Raw genomic sequence first — 17,339 nt, 5'->3', positions numbered from 1 at the left:
ATCCTTGGGCCCCTTTGTAGGGTGCCCCGGTCTCCCTCCACCCTCTTTCGCCTCTGATCTCGGAGCAGACACGGCTAAGGGTCACAGACCTACGTATAGCATTTATTTGTTTTGTGTTATCGTTCGTGAACATATTTTTATTCTCCACTAGACTGAGCTCGTGGAAAGGAGGACCCCTATTTTATTCATTACAGAATTTGCAGTGCTTGGCACTTAATAGGGGCTCAATCTACTGAAAGTGTTGTGTGTTGAGTGAATGGTCGGTTTGAGATCCTAACAGGCTAACTAAGTGGAAATTCCTTGTAGGGAGTTGGAAAGGGTTGAGATTAAGGGTTTAAATTGGAAAGGAGAAATACCTTCCTCTGAGACAAGATAACTGGATGAATGTAGGCAAAGTGATGTGCTAAACTGCAGATGTGGCTACCTTCAGGAAGGTCTTAAGTGGTCTCAATCTTGACCTTGAAGAATGAGAGGAGAGTGAGATGAGTTTTCCTCTAATGAGAGTGAATATTGGAGTGGGAAGTAGATGGTTTGAGAAGGAAAATAATTATAATTATTGCTGTGTAAGTACTCATATCAAATGTTTATTGAATGTGTCAGGTACTATACTGAGTGCCTTACATGCACTACGGTTAAAAAATGAGAAATTTAAAAACATTACAGGTATTGAGGGGTAGGTTGAAATTCCAACAGGTGGGAGATGTCTTGATGAGTCTTTTTCTTCCACTAGTGGGATGTAATAAAGCATAGTGATGAGAAGGACAGCCTCTGGATTGAGACTTTCTGAGTTTGAAGCCTTGCTTTGCTACTTAATACTTATGTGACCTTGGTAACCTCTCCAAGCTTCATTTTTTTTTCACCTGTAAAAGGGGGATACAAATAGTACTGACGTTTTTAGGGTTATTGTAATGATGTAGTGCCTTGAACGTAATAAGCATTTCACAGGTGTTGGTTATTAGAGTTTCATGCCTGGGAGCAGAGGAAGTAAAAACAGTCCTGAGTTAGGTTACAGATACACATTTTTTTGCCCATGTGGGAGAGGTGAGTGAAACTACTGCACCTGTCCTCTGAGGAGCGCTCCTGCCTTTGGGATGGAAAGGTCCTCCCAGTTTGTGTCAATCAAAAAACTTCTTATTTTAGAATCCTAACCAAAAGATATAAGAACAACTTGGGTAAAATTTGCATTTGTGCACATAGAAGATAAATAATTTATCTTAAGGCACAGATAAAACCAGGTAGCAGCAGGGACTGTTATAATCGTCTGCTATTCACCATGTTGATGAGGGAAGGATTCCCACCCTTTGTGTTATGGAGTAGCTGAACACAGGACAGATGAGATCAACAGCAGTTTATTAATCACATATATTCACAGCTGGAATGGGAGAGAACACAGCATGCCACGAAGGGCCACACCGAGGTTGCTGTTGGTAAGACAGTGAATAATCAGGGGCTGTGGGAGGTAGACTTTGTGGTATCAAGAAATTGAGGTAATACCTGCTTCCCCTTGGAAGGATATGATTGGCTTGTTTGAATAATTCCACAAGCTGACAATGTACTAAAATCTGCTACCCAGAGATAAGCTGGAACTGTGTCTGGTCTCTTTGAGAAGGAGGGTCATTTGGCTAGGGGACCTTATTTGCAGGAGCAGAATGGAGAAGAGAATTCGCAGTAAGGCCATTAGGAGCCCTCCTGGTTTCCCCAATTGTCAAGGTAGTACACAATATTGGGCCTTAATTTTGTGCCTCACACCACAAAGACTGTGTGTCTTTATAGTCTGGCAGGCATCCTTGGTCCCTATACTCATATTCCAAGAACTGTTAGACGTATGTTTACTTTTTGATTACCTGCTCTTGAAATGGGAAACCCTCTGAGACTAACTCTGTATACTTATAATACCTTTTCCCTGAATAAAGAAGTAAAAAATATTTATTCAAACAATGAAATCAAACATATTTATTTTATAAGGATTTTTATAGACGTAAGCAGCTAAACTTTGAGGAAATTGAACCTCTCTTAGTTTATTTTTTTCAGCTTATGAGTAACAGCAAAAATTAAAACAATAAATGACAAACATTATAATACAATAAAAAATTAGTGTCCTCCAAAGAACAGATAGGTAAGGTACTCTTTTTTAAAAAGGAACTAAAGGGAGTCTAACATACCTAAGAATTAAAACATGTTGCTAGTGGATTTTAGCATGCTAATTGTTTTCTTTAAATTGTATTCATGGGGTGCTAATTTCCTATTAATAGAGGAGTTCAGTGTTAAAACAGATAATACATTTATATTTTGATTTTTTTCTTCAACCCAGGAGCAGATTGCATTCCAGACAATAGTATTACACAGCGATTTTTTAAAAATGCAGATGCCAGTGTAGTTCGGTTTAGTTAATTTTCCTGTATCCAATACTATGTGAAATATTAGTACTTTTTTTTTTTTGCTTATTTCTTTTCTCTTTGGTGTTGCTCATAAGTTTCTTCTTCCCTGTCCTCTATTTCTGTGTTTAGGTTGAGTTGAGGCAATGTGTTTCACAGGTAAACCTGTAATTTGTGACAAGGTGATAAAACATTATTATCTGAAGTGTATTCTTATAGATACCCTTGGTAAATGCTTAAAGGACCTGAACTCATAGAATTAGAGTCAGAAGGAACCCTAAAAATAATTTTCTAGGCAATACCTAAATTATTGCAGATGTGATCTTCAAAGGGAAATATTATATAATATAGAAAGTCCCTTTCTAAAGTATTGTAGAACTTTATTTATTGATTTATTTGCTTTCTTTCTCTTTCTTTCTGATGCGGGGTCTCACTCTGTCACCCAGGCTAGAGTGCAGTGGCACGATCATGGCTCACTGCAGCCTTGACCTTCCCAGCTCAAGTGATCCTCCTGCCCCAGCCTCTCGAGTGGCTGGGACTACAGGTGCACACCACTACACCCAGCTAATTTTTAAATTTTTTGTGCAGAAGGGTCTCACTATGTTGCCCAGGCTGGTCTTGAATTCCTGGGCTCAAGCTGTTCTTGTGCTTTGGCCTCCCAAAGTGCTGAGATTATAAGTATGAGCCACCACGCCAAGCCTACTGTAAAACTTTAATAATACTTATTTAAAGAATTCTCTGTAACAAAACAAATATATATATATACACACACACACACACACACAATTTTTTACCGTGACATAGCCTCAGTTCCTGAGAACATGTGTCCCCCAAATCTCTTTAGATTGTAGCTTCTTAGGATCTTCTTGCTCTGAGGAGACAGAACAGTTGCTGCTCTACCGTTTGTTTTTTACATGCTTAGAATAAAATTATGATCTCTTCTTCAGACTTTTTATATACAGTTTCTTTCATCTTTCCTTCTGATTCTGTTTTCTCTATTTTTAGCCTGTGATTTCTTCTGAAAATATAAATCCTCCATGCTGCTTTCAGTTTGAGTAGTGCTTTGTAATCTGTAAAGCATTGTGCAAATGTAAGTTATTTTATTATTATGAAGGTGGCAGACCCTTGAACTGTATTTATTTATTTTTTATTTTATTTTATTTTTAGGCAGTCTTGCTCTGTCACCCAGGCTGGAGTGCAATGGCATGATCATGGCTCACTGCAGCCTTGACATCCCAGGCTCAAGTGATCCTCCCACCTCAGCCTCCTGAGTAACTGGGACTACAAGAAAGCACCACCATACCTGGCTAATGTTTTAAATTTTTTGTATAGATGGGGTCTTGCTATTTTGCCTAGGCTGGTCTTGAACTCTGGGGCTCAAGTGATCCTCCCACCTTGGCTTCCCAAAGTGCCGGGATTACAGACATGAACTGTATTCTTATGAAAGCAGTCCAATGCTTGTTTTAAATGGTTCTTGGACAATTGTCGTTGTTGCTGAAAAGTTTTAAGTCTGTGTTTTTATACTCTATGGTCCATATTTCATCACTTTTCTAATTCTTATAACCATTTTCTTTAAATTCAGCTCTGCTTAACATATTGAAGTAAAGAATGAAGAGCCAAAGAAATGCACTACTTCAGTTTCTACATCAGAAAGTATTTTTAAGATACAGACCTTTCTTGAGAAGTTAAAAAAAAGTTTATAAATAGTTAAACATTAGACTTTACTTTTATTCAAATTGCCTATCATCTATTCCTTTTCAGTATTTCAAATGCAATAAAATTGATAATCAGAAATACTTTTTTAGAAGTTACTTTTTTATTTATATTTTTTGTAGAAAAATAGTAGTCTAGTCATTCAAGTGAAAGGTCCAAGAAAGGAAGAAAGAAAAATTTATCGAAAAGAAAACACAAGAAGTATTCTGAAGATAGCGACAGTGACTCTGATTCTGAAACAGACTCCAGTGGTAAGAAAGCCAACAGCATTCTGCAAGCCTTGCTTCAAAACTAGTTTTATTTCTTAAAACTTATTTTAGAAGAAGGTTCCTGAAAACACTAATAATACTGAAGAGTTTTTGAACGCTTGCTAACCTTGTGCCAGGCATTCCCCATAAGTGCTTTATATTCATTATTACCATCTAATCCATAAATAACTGTTGGGTACATCTTATAGATGAGGAAATGGAGACAGAGCAGATTATAAGTACTGTCCCCAAGGTCACACAGTTGGGATTCAAACCTAAGCAATCTGACTCCAGATTGGTTGTGCATAGTTGTACAAAGCACATGGCACCAGACCAAGTCAGGGGATTGGGCTGTACCAAAGTAAGCCTTACAGGGCTGCATCAGCCCAGTGGAAGGGCTCATTTGTGTAATTCTCATGCCCAGTGGGCACTGCTGTACAGTTTTCAAAAAGGCACTCCCTTTAGACTGGCTGCCAATTTATGGAAGGCACCCCATCTGGGGTAGTGCATCACAAAAAGCCACCTTTTTTATGCCCTCTCCTGGCTAATGATTGACCAGAGGGTGCTTCCTCTTGGTTGGCATATTCCACAAAGGCTCTGCTTCCTCTGATATTGCCCCAGTTTCCTGGTCCCCAATGTCACTTTACTTCCTTGCCACTGGAAAACCAAACTTTCTTAAAGCACACATCTAAGCATGTCAGTGCCATACTCAAAATCCTTCAGTAGTTCTCCATAGCCCTCAGGGTAAAGTTCAGACCCTGACTGATCCTTCTCTAATCACATATACCCTGTCACTTTTTGTTGCACCATACTCTGTGGCCTGAAAACTTTTTTTCTTTCTTCCTTTCTTTCTTTCCTTCTTTCTTTCTTCTCTTCTCTTTTCTTTTCTTTTCTTTCGTGCCTGCCTGCCTGCCTGCCTTCTTCTTTCTTTCTTTTTCCTTTTCTTTCTTTTCTTTTTTTTTTTCAGGGCCTCCCTCTGTCACCCAGGCTGAAGGGCAGTGGCTCGATCTCTGCTCACTGCAACCTCCACCTCCAGGGTTCCAGTGATTCTCCTGCCTCAGCCTTCCGAGTAGCTGTGACCACAGGCACGCGCAACCATGCCCAGCTATTAAAAAAAAAAAAAATTGTAGAGATGAGGTCATGCTGTGTTGCCCAGGCTAGAACTGCTTTCTGTCTCCTCAGTATTCTATGTTCTTTCTCTTGACTCTATTGCTTGGTAGAGAGGCCCTCTGCCTACAATACCAGTCTCTTCTTCCAACAAACTTGGCTTACTCATTGCAACAATGGATTTTGTAATCAAATAACTACTCTCAGAGCCACCTTTCTTGGTCAACCATTCCTCAACCCCCCTCCTCAAATCAGTTCTGATTTTGAGACTCCTCTGTGTGTCCAGAGCACCTCAAGCTTCCTTATGTCACTCTGGATTGTATCAATCTCTTTACCTATTTGTCTCCTCCATTAGACTGAGCTCCTAGAAAGCATTCTCCTTCCCCACTCCAACACACACATAGTTTTCTTTCCCTTTTTATCATGGAAATCTTCAAATGTTCAGAAAAGTAAAGGGAATAGTATAATTAATACTATATACCTTAGTACTCAGGTTTAACATTTGTTAGCATTTTGACATGTTTGCTTCAAATATGGATTTTTCACTAAGGTATTCAAAGTAAATTACAAATGTCATCACATTTCGCTACAAAATATTTCTGTGTATCTCTTTAAAATGATATTTTCCTACTTAACCATAATACCATTAACTTATGAAAAAATTAACGTTAATTTCTTATATCATATAATACCTAATGTGACTTTAATAATATATATATCCCCAGTGCCTAGCACAGTTCTTGACAAATAGTAATAAATGTTTGAATGAATAAATTTCTCTATAACAACAAATGAGAAACAGCAAAAGCATATTTATTTACTCAAAAGTATTGAGGTTTTAGAGGTAACTTTTAAAAAATTATAATGTGTTTTAATTTGCAGATGAAGACACAAAAATGAGAGCAAAGACAGCTAAGAAAAAGGAAAAGAAATGCAGATGGCCAGATTTTTTCCTTTAATTTTTATTATGGAAAAGGTCAAATGTGTATAAACATACATAGAATGGTATAATGATCCCTCAGGCACGTAGCACCCAGCTTGAACAATTAACAACTTGTGGGAAATTGCCATTGCCCCCTAATTAATTTGAAACCAATCCCAGGTATAATGTCATTTATAAACAATTCAGCATGTTTCTCTAAAAGACTGTTTTCTTTATTAGTCTGTTTTCACACGCCATAAAGACATACTTGAGACTGAGTAATTTATAAAGAAAAGAGGTATAATTGATTCATAGTTCTGTATGGCTTGGGAGGCCTCAGGAAATTTACAATCATGGCGGAAGCCAAAGGGGAAGCAAGGCACATCTGACATGGGAGCAGAAGAGAGAGTGAGAAGGGGGAAGCACCAGACACTTTACAGACAACCAGTTCTCATGAAAACTCACTCAGTATCATGACAACAGCATGGGGGAAACCCATCCATCCAATTACCTCCCACCAGACCCCTCCCTCCACATGTGGGGATTATAATACAAGATGAGATTTGGGTGGGGACAGAGCCAAACCATATCAGATACACGTTCTTTTTCTAAAAACATAACTACAATACCATTATCATGCCTAAAAAAATTAACAATAACTCCTCAACTCTCATCACACTCCATTTTTAAATTTTTGTTGTTTTCTAGCCTAGCAGTTTCACATGAGGAAGACAGCATAAAGAAAGCCAAGGTCTGACTGCTTCTTTTTGATGATCAATTAATCTAGAATATTAATCAGGGAACTACCTCCTCCCTCTTGCTTCTAGCAGCACTAAACAAAAGGTTCCCTTTTTGTGTTTTTATCATCAGGAACCAGGGTCCTTTCAAGGAGGTTGAATGAGACAAAATACATTTGAATGCATGATTGTCAGCTTCTGAGCTGGGGAATATGCAACAATATGCCTTCTGGGCTGGGGATGGGAGAGCAAAGGGAGAACTGCCTCATTCTGGCTTTGGTAGAGTCTCCTCTTGTGTTTCATTTGATGCAGAGGAACTTTGGGCCAGAATGATTCCTATTTCCCTATGTCCTCCACAGAAAGGGAGGACAGTGAACAGAATTTGGAATATACTAGATAGATGTTTGGCTGCCACCTTCCCATAAAGCCCTATGAGTAGCTTCTTCGGAAGATTCCTTTAGACTACAGGGTTGTGTCTAAGCTCTTCAGCATAAATGGAGATGGGCCCTGTCTTGAAACACACTGTTCTTTTACTAGGGACTTTCCCCACCCCCATTTTGCATATGTATGTATGTGAGCCGTACAGGGCCTATTGGTGATTGAGGAATGTCAGCTCATAAAATGAGGCTTCCTTGTAATTCTGTTTAAATGACTTTTCCTTTGAAATTCTTATCCATACTTTATTTGGCACACAAAACAGATATACAGTTGACTCTTGAACAACACAGGTTAGAGCTGCATATGTCCACTTATATATGGATTTTTTTTCAATAAATAGAATTGGCCCCCCATATCCACAGGTTTCACACCTGCAACCAAATGCAGATCAAAAATACAGTATTCGTGGGATGCAAAACCTGCAGATAGGTAAGGCCAACTTTTTGTATACTTGGATTCTGCAGGGTCAAGTGTGGGGCTTGAGTATGCATGGATTTTGGTATCTGCAGGGGTCCTGGGAACCAATGTTTACAAGGAATTCACAACTTTTTTTAAATAAAAAATGTGCCTTATAAAAAATGGTGCACTGACTTTTTTGTTTATTTAGTTCATTTAACAGACATTTGGTGAACTGCACTTGAGGATGTGCCATGCAGAATTTGAATCTGGCAGAAAAACATTTTGGAAAAATTTGTAAAAAACAGACCTAAGAAAATGGAGACTACAAATGAATGCTGATGACAGGGGCCTATACCAGGCCAAACAAAGTCAGGGCAAAGCAAGGCATAGACAGAGGAGGCAAGGACAGCATGGGAAGCCTGGATATTCTAGGCTGCAGTGGCACTACAAGAACCCAACTCCAACTGGGCTCCAGAACAAGGATGGCATTATAGAGCCCATCCAAGATTATGATGACAGATCGATGGCAATGGGTGACATATATCTAAAATCTAAAGCCTTCTGATATCTTCTTTACTTGATCTTCCTAATCTTAAACCAAACCTTCAGGGGGAGAAGGAGAATTGGTTCAGTATATTTAATAGTTCATATCTTAATAGAAAAATATAACATGCAAATCTATGTGCTATTGAAATTTTAAACCACAGTGGGAGAGACTATTATGTTATTACTATAATATCTTAGGAAAGTTAACACTGCAAGCCTTCCCTTCAGCTCACCCTTAGTGAGCGTGGACTATTTGCCAAGCTCTGGACTAGGCCTCTGGCTTTGTTTTGTAAACCAAAAAGTATCTGAGACAGGTCTCAATCAATTTAGAAAATTTATCTTGCCAAGGTTAAGTATGCATCTGTGACGCAGCCTCAGGAGGTCCTCACGACATGTGCCCAAGGTGGTTGGGGCACAGCTTGGTTTTATACCTTTTAGGGAGACATGAGACCAATCAATATATGTAAGATACACATTGGTTTGGTCCGAAAAGGCAGGACAACTCGAAGTGGGGAGGGGGCCTCCAGGTCATAGGTAGAGACAAATGGTTGCATTCTTTTGAGTTTCTGATTAGTCTTTCACTGAATACACGATTTACAGGAATATTCACTTATCCCTTAGTCTGGCTTAGTCAAACAATAGGGCGAAGAAAGCAATCAGATATGCATTTGTCTCACGTGAGGAGAGGGATGACTTTAAATTCTGTCTGTTCACAAGGAATTTCCTTGTGAGCAAATTGTGAGGGAGGTATATAGCTTTGTAAAAAATCTTTGTAGTTATCTTATTTAGGAATAGAACAGGAGGCAGGTTTGTCCTGCCCAGCTTGACTTTTCCCAGCTTGACTTTTCCCTTTGGCTTAGTGATTTTGGGGTCGCGAGATTTTTTTTTTTTTTTTTTTTACATTTCCCCCCTTTTAAAAATCCTTCAGAGAAAGCATTTTAGAAGAAAATGAGTCCTTTAGTCTTAGGTTTGTCTGATCTCTCATGGCTAGGATGCTTTATTCCTACATGATTAGGTCCCATGTTATTAGGAAAGCTCATGTTTAGCAGGTTGTGAAGTTTCATGTCCTATGAAGAGAAAACGGGGAGGAAGGGAGAAAGGCAACAACAAACAAGAACAATCCTGGAAAATCTATATAGGCCATATTACTCTGAAGTCCATGCATCAGTAGGCAGGTATGAAAGTGGTTGATGTATGTAAATAGGTTGCTGTTATTTTCTTCTGAAGTTGTCTAGCTTCAGTTTGCAGGGCTTGAAGAAAGCACAGCTTAATTTTTAGTGATTTTAAATGAGGAAAAATGGGGAAGAAGGGAAAGGAAAGAAGGACAATTTGAAAACATTATTTTGGAGACTTGTAGCCAGGAAAAAATTAGAATTCAGTCTAAACTATAGAAAATAATAAAAATTGAAAAACACTAGGCAAACTAGAATCTAACAGGTATACTATAGTTTATTTGGAAACATATTTTTTTCTCTCTCCAGTCCCGTTTTCACTAAAGACAAATCATAGGACAAATTCATTGGCAAAATAAGTTTTAGTCTTATGGCTGCAGTATTTGCATAAAGTCAGCAAAAATAATTATTTGCCATATAGTCTTCTCTTTTTTTAAAATTGGCTTTGCTGGAACTTTATTCTATAAGGAATCTCAGATTCAACTTTAATGCCTTAAGCCCAGCCTGTGCCTGCAAATACTTGTATTAATTGGGTGAATTCCTCACCTCAAGGTCCCCAGAAAACTTGGGTCTCCTGGGCCTGTCAGAAAGTGGCATTCTTTACTTACCACGTGTTAGGAGACTGTACAGGGACTGTGTAGATAAGGTATGAGGATAGCTTTTACAAGGGGCTTTTTTTGGCCCTGTAAGTCAACTTTGATTTCTTAAAGGAGACTATATCTGAAAGTATGTTATTCCTGTCAATACCTTGGTAAAATAACCAGTTTTTTCCATTTGTGTCCTGTTACAAAAGAAAACAGATTCTTATTGCACTTATGCAACTAACTATGTTGCTATAAGTTAAGTATACATGCAACTAGTTTCCAAATTTTGGAGAGATCAGGTAGAGAGAAATATGCACTAAATTTTGTTTATAGGCATATACTTAAGTGTTAAAAGCTGTAAATCGCTCAAAAGAAAAGTTTTCTTGGCTCTGAAAAACAAAGGATGAGCAACATTTTGAGCAAAAGTCGTAATTATTTCAGTCTTCTATTAGTTCAGTCTATGTAGTTAACTCCTGTTCTGCTTGATAATCATGAACGTTTCAGCTCTCCATGGGAGCCTTGGAGGTTTTTCCTCTATTCGAGTGTCACAATGTCCAAAGTTATCAAAAGTGTGCATTCAAGAGCACCTGTCAGAGTCCTATGCTGATTATAAAACCACCTTTTGAAAAGGATGAAAGTGGCCAGGCGCGGTGGCTCACGTCTGTAATCCCAGCACTTTGGGAGGCCGAGGCAGGTGAATCACAAGGTCAGGAAATCGAGACCATCCTGGCTAACATGGTGAAACCCTGTCTCTACTAAAAATACAAAAAAAAAAAAAAATTAGCCGGACGTGGTGGTGGGCGCCTGTAGTCCCAGCTACTCAGGAGGCTGAGGCAGGAGAATGGCGTGAACTCAGGAGGTGGAGCTTGCAGTGAGCCGAGATCGTGCCACTGCACTCCAGCCTGGGCAACAGAGTGAGACTCCCTCTCAAAAAAAAAAAAAGATGAAAGTAAAATAACTGTGGATGAAAAAATCTTAGAACAGTCATAGTTAAAGAGACAATTGACAAGGAAATTTGGTTACTTCTATGGCATACAACAATTTAACATAATAATCACAATTACCACTGATAACATGCTATAAGACACATCAGAATCACAGGAATTTCATATAATTCTGGAACACATACTAATAACACATTTATATAAATCCAAAGAAAGTTAAACATTTTCATATTTAACAATACTTCTGTATGGTTTTATTATATCAAATAAGCCAAAGATGTCTCTTTTGGACTTCAGGAGACTAATATCAAAAAATTAATGAGGTCTGAAGTTAAAATTTGATTTTGAAAAGTTTGTCAAACAAATAGTTTAAAACACATGATATCACAAAATAGGATCACAGGTCATTGTAAAATAAGTCATTCATTTAGCCAAAGTAATAACTCAATTTTTTTAAAAAGTTAAAAACTTTTATTCTTTGAGACAGGAGACTTAATTTCCAAAACAATAAGTCCTAATAAAGATGGCATGAGGCCCAATTAAATTTGTTTTTCAAAATTTTATAAACCTATAAAATTTTAATCATCTTGGCCATAAGATATAATTTTCCTAAGTCTTTTTTATAACCTTTATAACCTTTTATTAAGGAGTGGGTGAATGCTTCAAGAAAACCTTGTTAATCTAACACAGGGACCCATATGCTGGTCTTACATCAGTGTGCCTTTGACATTAATGGTCAAAATCGGCCCTTATAATCTCACACATCCACCTCTCTCATGATAGTCCCTGGGCCTTGAGGAGTTGAATAGCTTTAATTTCTGGCCTGTGTCTCATGAATGCAGTTTATTTTGATTGGCGTCTTCTACCAGCTCCGAAGATAAGGCTTTAACGGCTGTTAGTGTTTAAGATTTAGCAGGACTTGGTCCTTTTTAGACCCTTTTTAGACCCAGGAGTCAAAGCCCCGTAACTTAATAGCACAAGGACTTTAAAAGCACATACAGAAAGTTTCATGGATGTAATACCCTCAATTAAATTTTTTTTAATCTCAGTGTTATTTCCAAGCAAACCAATACTTAGTAATGACAGGAATTATTTTGATAAAGCATAAAATCTGTTTATTAGGCCAGTTACCCAAAGGCAAAAGAAAAGATCTGCAGTATGACTGCTGTTCCCTATGGGGAGTCCATTTAGATAACCTGCAACTCAAAACTAATGAAAAGGGTACTTGAATTAGTTAGACATAGAAAGAGTGTTTCCTGGGTCATAAATGCAAATTTTCTGGTTCATAGAACAATTTAGAGCCAAGAGCACAGAATATTATGTTGGAAGGAAACGTTTTCTTTAGACCTTTACAATAAAACATTTTTAGCATCAGGCTACAAAAATTAGAACCTGAAGGGAAAAAAAAACAGGAGCTGAAAATGAGTTGAATGATAGAGTTATTGTTTCAGGCCTTTTAAAAGGGGAGAGAAAGCTGAAAACAGTGAGACACAAAGTTGAACTTTGTATTAAAGAATTAAAATGTCTTGTAATTTTAAGAGTAAAGCAATACCTTAAGAAAATTTCATTGTTCTAACCAATTCTTTAGTATATGTCTTTTTTTAATATCAAAACCCAATCTCTAGAAAGACCATTATAAATCATTTCCCTTTAATTATAGCCAATTAGATCATATAAAAGTTTTTTTCCATAAATCTTATGACTTATACATACCATTCATGACACGCTTGGACTTTCTGGTTTGTCCTGAACATCCCTCTCTCTTAAACAACCAGTCATTTTATTCTAGGAGAAAAAAATTTACCATATATGATTCTTTTTTTTTTTTTTTTTTTTTTTGAGACAGAGTCTTGTCTGTTGCCCAGGCTGGTGTGCAGTGGCGCCATCATGGCTCATTGCAGCCTCCACCTCCCAGGCTCAGGTGATCCGATCCTCCTGCCTCAGCCTACCCAAGTAGCTGGGACTGCAGGCATGCACCACCATGCCTGCCTAATTTTTGTATTTTTTTGTGGAGATGGGATTTCGCACTTTTGCCTAGGCTGGTCTTGAACTCCTGGGCTCAAGCAATCCACCCACCTCAGCCTCCCAAAGTGCTGGGATTACAGGCATGAGCTACTGTACCTGGCCTAATATTCTTATATAAAATTATTTTTCTTTAAGCTTTTTTTAACCAAAAATACCTCTTTATTTCTATAGCTTTCCTTACATCTCTCTTATTTCCTAGTTTCTTTTACCTTGTTTTACACATAACCTTTAAATAAGCTTTTAGTTAGACAAAAGTAGTTCACATTTAAATAAGAGCACACTTCCTTTTTTTAGAAAGAATGTTTTCCTACTATATTATATATATATTTTTTATTGGAAAATACCCATTTAATGAAATATCTATTTAGTTTAATATAACTTTAGATTCTAAATTATGACAAATTTGTCTATAAATATCCCATTATATTTACCTAATTTGTTTACCTAGATTATTTATGAAAACTGTGATAGTCATCATTTAAAATTATTTCCCTGTGAAGCGTTTTATAGCCTGTGAATTTCAGGTGTTTACCTAAGTAAGAACCTTAAGATTAAATATATGGTTATCTTACTAAATAATCCAAAATTTAGCTGTTTACATTAAAACAGTATTAACATCTTATTTATCAAGAATTACACAAGCAAATATCATTCTGTTTTGGGCTGGGTTTATAGTTTAACCATTATGCCAAATTTTGACACCTTATAATATTTGGCAGGGATAAGTATGAAATCTCTTGATTCATAAATGCAAACAAAAATGTATGCTGACAATTCTTAAGACATTTCTAATATTATTTTACCAATAATTGTAAAGCTAGCTTATTAAGTATTTTAAGTCACATGAACTTGAAAAGCATTTGGGCTTATTTAATTTATGAGTACTACTTAACTTTAAGCCAATTTGGTACCTTGTGACCAAAAACACATAATAAAATGCATGCATGTACACATAAACACACATATGCACACTCATACAAAGATCCTATAGCTTTTAATTCAGAACTCTGGCCATGAGATAGTAATACAAACTCACCAGTTTGCAAACAATAACAAAAAGAAATGGTTGGATGCAAACAGTGAATTTTATTTCAGTAGAAAAGTAACAGCAGACTTAAAGCAGGTAGAAAAGAAAGCTCCCACTCATCACCCAGGGGTGCCTTTCAGCTGGGAGGAGCAAAATGCCCTTTCATTTTCGGAGCTGAGGAAACTCAGTCTCTCATTTGTCTATGAAAACAGTTCAGTTCCTCATGCAAATGTGCAGACAAGCCAATTGAGATTAATTTCAGGAGGAAAGGCAACAAAGAAGACCCTTTAGAATGAACCTCTGAACTAGAATTATGATCCTAAACAATTTCCTAGGAGGAAAAATACTCAGCTGAGACCACTTCCTGTAAACTGTCCTCACCCACTCTTAACTTTGTAGCTCTCATTTGCCATTACACATGCCAAAGTCAAATCCTCTTACAGTACGAGGTAATCTCTAGTACTGCCAAAAACCAAAGAGGTCAGGTAAGGCAATACAGGAGAGCAGAGCTTTAGACCTATAAAGAATCTGCCCATGACTCTTGAAACTCCACAAAGAAAACAGAACACTCCAAAGAGGCATGAATAGTGCCTTCATTTTGAGTTCTTTGAGGGGTTTGACTCATTAGAAGGCTTCTCTAGATTTTTTTCTTGGTCAACAATGGCAAAGGGGAAGGAGGAATAGGGTGAAAGAAAAGACAGGAAGCAGACACAGAAACTAAACATATGTTCTTGTTTTGTTTTCAGCTGCAAGGAATTTTAGCCAATTCAGAGGCCTTTTTCCCCATAATTTGGAATTCTCATTCAGATTTGACCAAATTGGGTAGAGTTGGTCAAATCCGATGGGAGAACGACTGAAACAATAACAAAAAACCCCAACAATATGATCGCTGAGTGTTCTAATGGTAAGGAGAAATTAAGATCAGCTGGTTGTCAATTTTAACCTTTAGTTATTAAGGAGAATTTCCAAGACACACACAAAAAAAACCCAATTCAGTTATTTACCTAGAAATGGGTCTCAGACTGAAGACTGCTCTCTACCATCCTAGAAGCGGGAAGAAACTCAAACTTGCCTTCCTTGTTGGAAGCAAGCTCAAACTCCAGAAAGGAGTTACCTGCCTTCCATCGTCATGGAAGCAGGAAAACTTGCCTGCCTTGTTGGAAGCAAGTAAAACTCCAGAAAAGGAGTTGTACAGCAAAATATACTTTAGATCTCAACCAAATTTTGGGAGATCAGGGATTCTCTGAAGGGAGGGGAGCTCCCAGGCCTCAGGAAATTGTCCTGTTGGTTTGAGCTATAAAGATACCTGAAGCTGGTACCAAGCACCAACAGGAGATTTGCCAAAGGTCAGGGCCACCTCCACTGAGTCCCTCTGTGGTCACCAATTTGTAAACCAAAAAGTATCTGAGACGAGTCTCAATCAATTTAGAAAATTTATTTTGCCAAGTGTCAGGTTCAGGGTCAGGTTCCAGCCTATGCTGAGGTCAGAAGGGAGTGGGTGGATGGGTGGCAGATAGCTGAAAGAACACTCAGGGCAGGGGAGGGGGTGGGTTGTAGGCAGGTGAAAGATGGTTTTATTCAGTAGCTCTCTTACACTGTCTGTCTCTGTCTTGGCTAACTGCTGTACCTGCTCCCACGCGCAGCCACACGGCCAGCTTTCCCTTCAGGGTCAGCAGCTTAACTCTTTCCCTCTGGGTGCAAGCAAGCCAGACTGTGTCCTGGCTTCCCGCTGTCCATCTGCAAGACAGACAGCTCTGGCTCTCTCTTTCTCTGGGCACACCTGTACAGCATTAACAGGGTAGTTGTACCTTTTACAGACAATAGTGGCTCTGAGCTGAGTGATGAGCCTTCCCATGTTATGGCTACACGTCTGTGATTATATAACACGTGGATTTATGTGCCTGTACACCAAACTTGTTGAGTCATGCAGGATGTTTACCTCAGCCTATGTCTGCCTGGCTTCAGTGCAGCCATGTTCCTTCCATCAAGGTTAAGGATGCGCCTGTGACACAGCCTCGGTATGTCCTGACAACATGTGGTCAAGGTGGTTGGGATACAGCTTGTTTTTATACGTTTTAGGGAGATATGAGACATCGATTAATATATGTAAGATATACATTGGTTTGGTCCAGAAAGGTGGGACAACTCGAAGCAGGGAGGGGGCATCCAGGTCATAGGTAAATAAGTGACAAATGGTTGCATTCTTTTGAGTTTCTGATTAGCCTTTCACTGAATACACAATTTACGGGAATAGTCACTTATGCCTTAGTCTGGCTTAGTGAAACAATAGGGCAAAGGAAGCAATCAGATATGCATTTGTTGCACAGCAGCAGAGGGATGACTTTGAGTTCTGTCTGTCCTTTGTCCATGAGGATTTTCCTTATGGGCAAATTGTGACAGAGGTATGTAGCTTTTAAACAAATCTTTGTAACTATCTTATTTAGGAATAGAATGAGAGGCAGGTTTGTCCGATACAGTTTCCAGCTTGACTTTTCCCTTTGGCTTAGTGATTTGGGGGTTCCGAGATTTATTTTCCTTTCAAAGTTTCTACCCGCTTTTAATACTCTTTCATTTTCGTCCAAGTCTTGGATGCAAACCTAGCTAATGAATTGCACTGTGTCCTTTCTGTTAATGCTATGCTTGGTAACAGAATAAAGAAATATTAGTGTCCTGACAACTGACTCTCAGCTGTCAGCTGTTCTGTCCCTCTTTACTACAAATAGTGTCACCCTGGTCATGGGGGAAGCTGAGCATCATAAAAACTGAACCTTTTTAAAGTCATATTGAGGGAAATAGTCCTATGATATTATAAGGAATATATTAGGTCTTTGTCCCTGGTTCCCGTCACAGAGCTCCTAAAACCCTTGAAATTTCCTGAGAAATAGTATTATCTTCTTATTTATAATGTGTCCCTTTGGATTACATCTGAGTTTATGCTAATGATATAACTCAGAGTGTGACTCCCAGGTAGCCCAGGATAGGGCCAGTCACCTGAAAAAACAGGTAATAGAGGATTAGAGGATTGGCAAGTTGGAACTTTCAGCCTCACCCACCAACATCCAGGAAAGGCGGGAAAACAGGGCTAAGGGATGAGTTCTATAA

At 38.3% G+C, this 17,339-nt stretch overlaps 1 protein-coding gene across 7 annotated transcripts in view; it reads left to right on the top strand.

Moving 5' to 3' along the window:
* LOC737328 (putative uncharacterized protein CXorf42) overlaps positions 1–17,339 on the top strand; it is a 180,330-nt gene that overhangs the window by 1,040 nt on the left and 161,951 nt on the right. Inside the window, exons 2-3 of one of the 7 annotated variants that reach the window (XR_010154725.1) lie at positions 4,211–4,339; positions 6,326–8,119. The exons of 3 other annotated variants lie outside the window; for them this stretch is intronic. Coding sequence is in view for 1 of the 4 variants with exons in the window: in XM_009439578.5 (XP_009437853.1) it covers positions 3,958–3,967 (10 nt within the window). In the remaining 3 variants the exon portion in view is untranslated. Of the gene's footprint in view, positions 1–3,957; positions 8,120–17,339 lie in introns of those variants that run through there. 3 more of the 7 variants (XR_010154727.1, XR_010154726.1, XM_009439578.5) reach the window with 3 other exon arrangements.

This window comes from Pan troglodytes, chromosome X (genome assembly GCF_028858775.2).
Source record: "Pan troglodytes isolate AG18354 chromosome X, NHGRI_mPanTro3-v2.0_pri, whole genome shotgun sequence".
NCBI lineage: Eukaryota > Metazoa > Chordata > Mammalia > Primates > Hominidae > Pan > Pan troglodytes.
The sequence above is the reverse complement of the archived record's forward strand: the minus strand, read 5'-3'. Positions and strand labels throughout refer to the sequence as shown.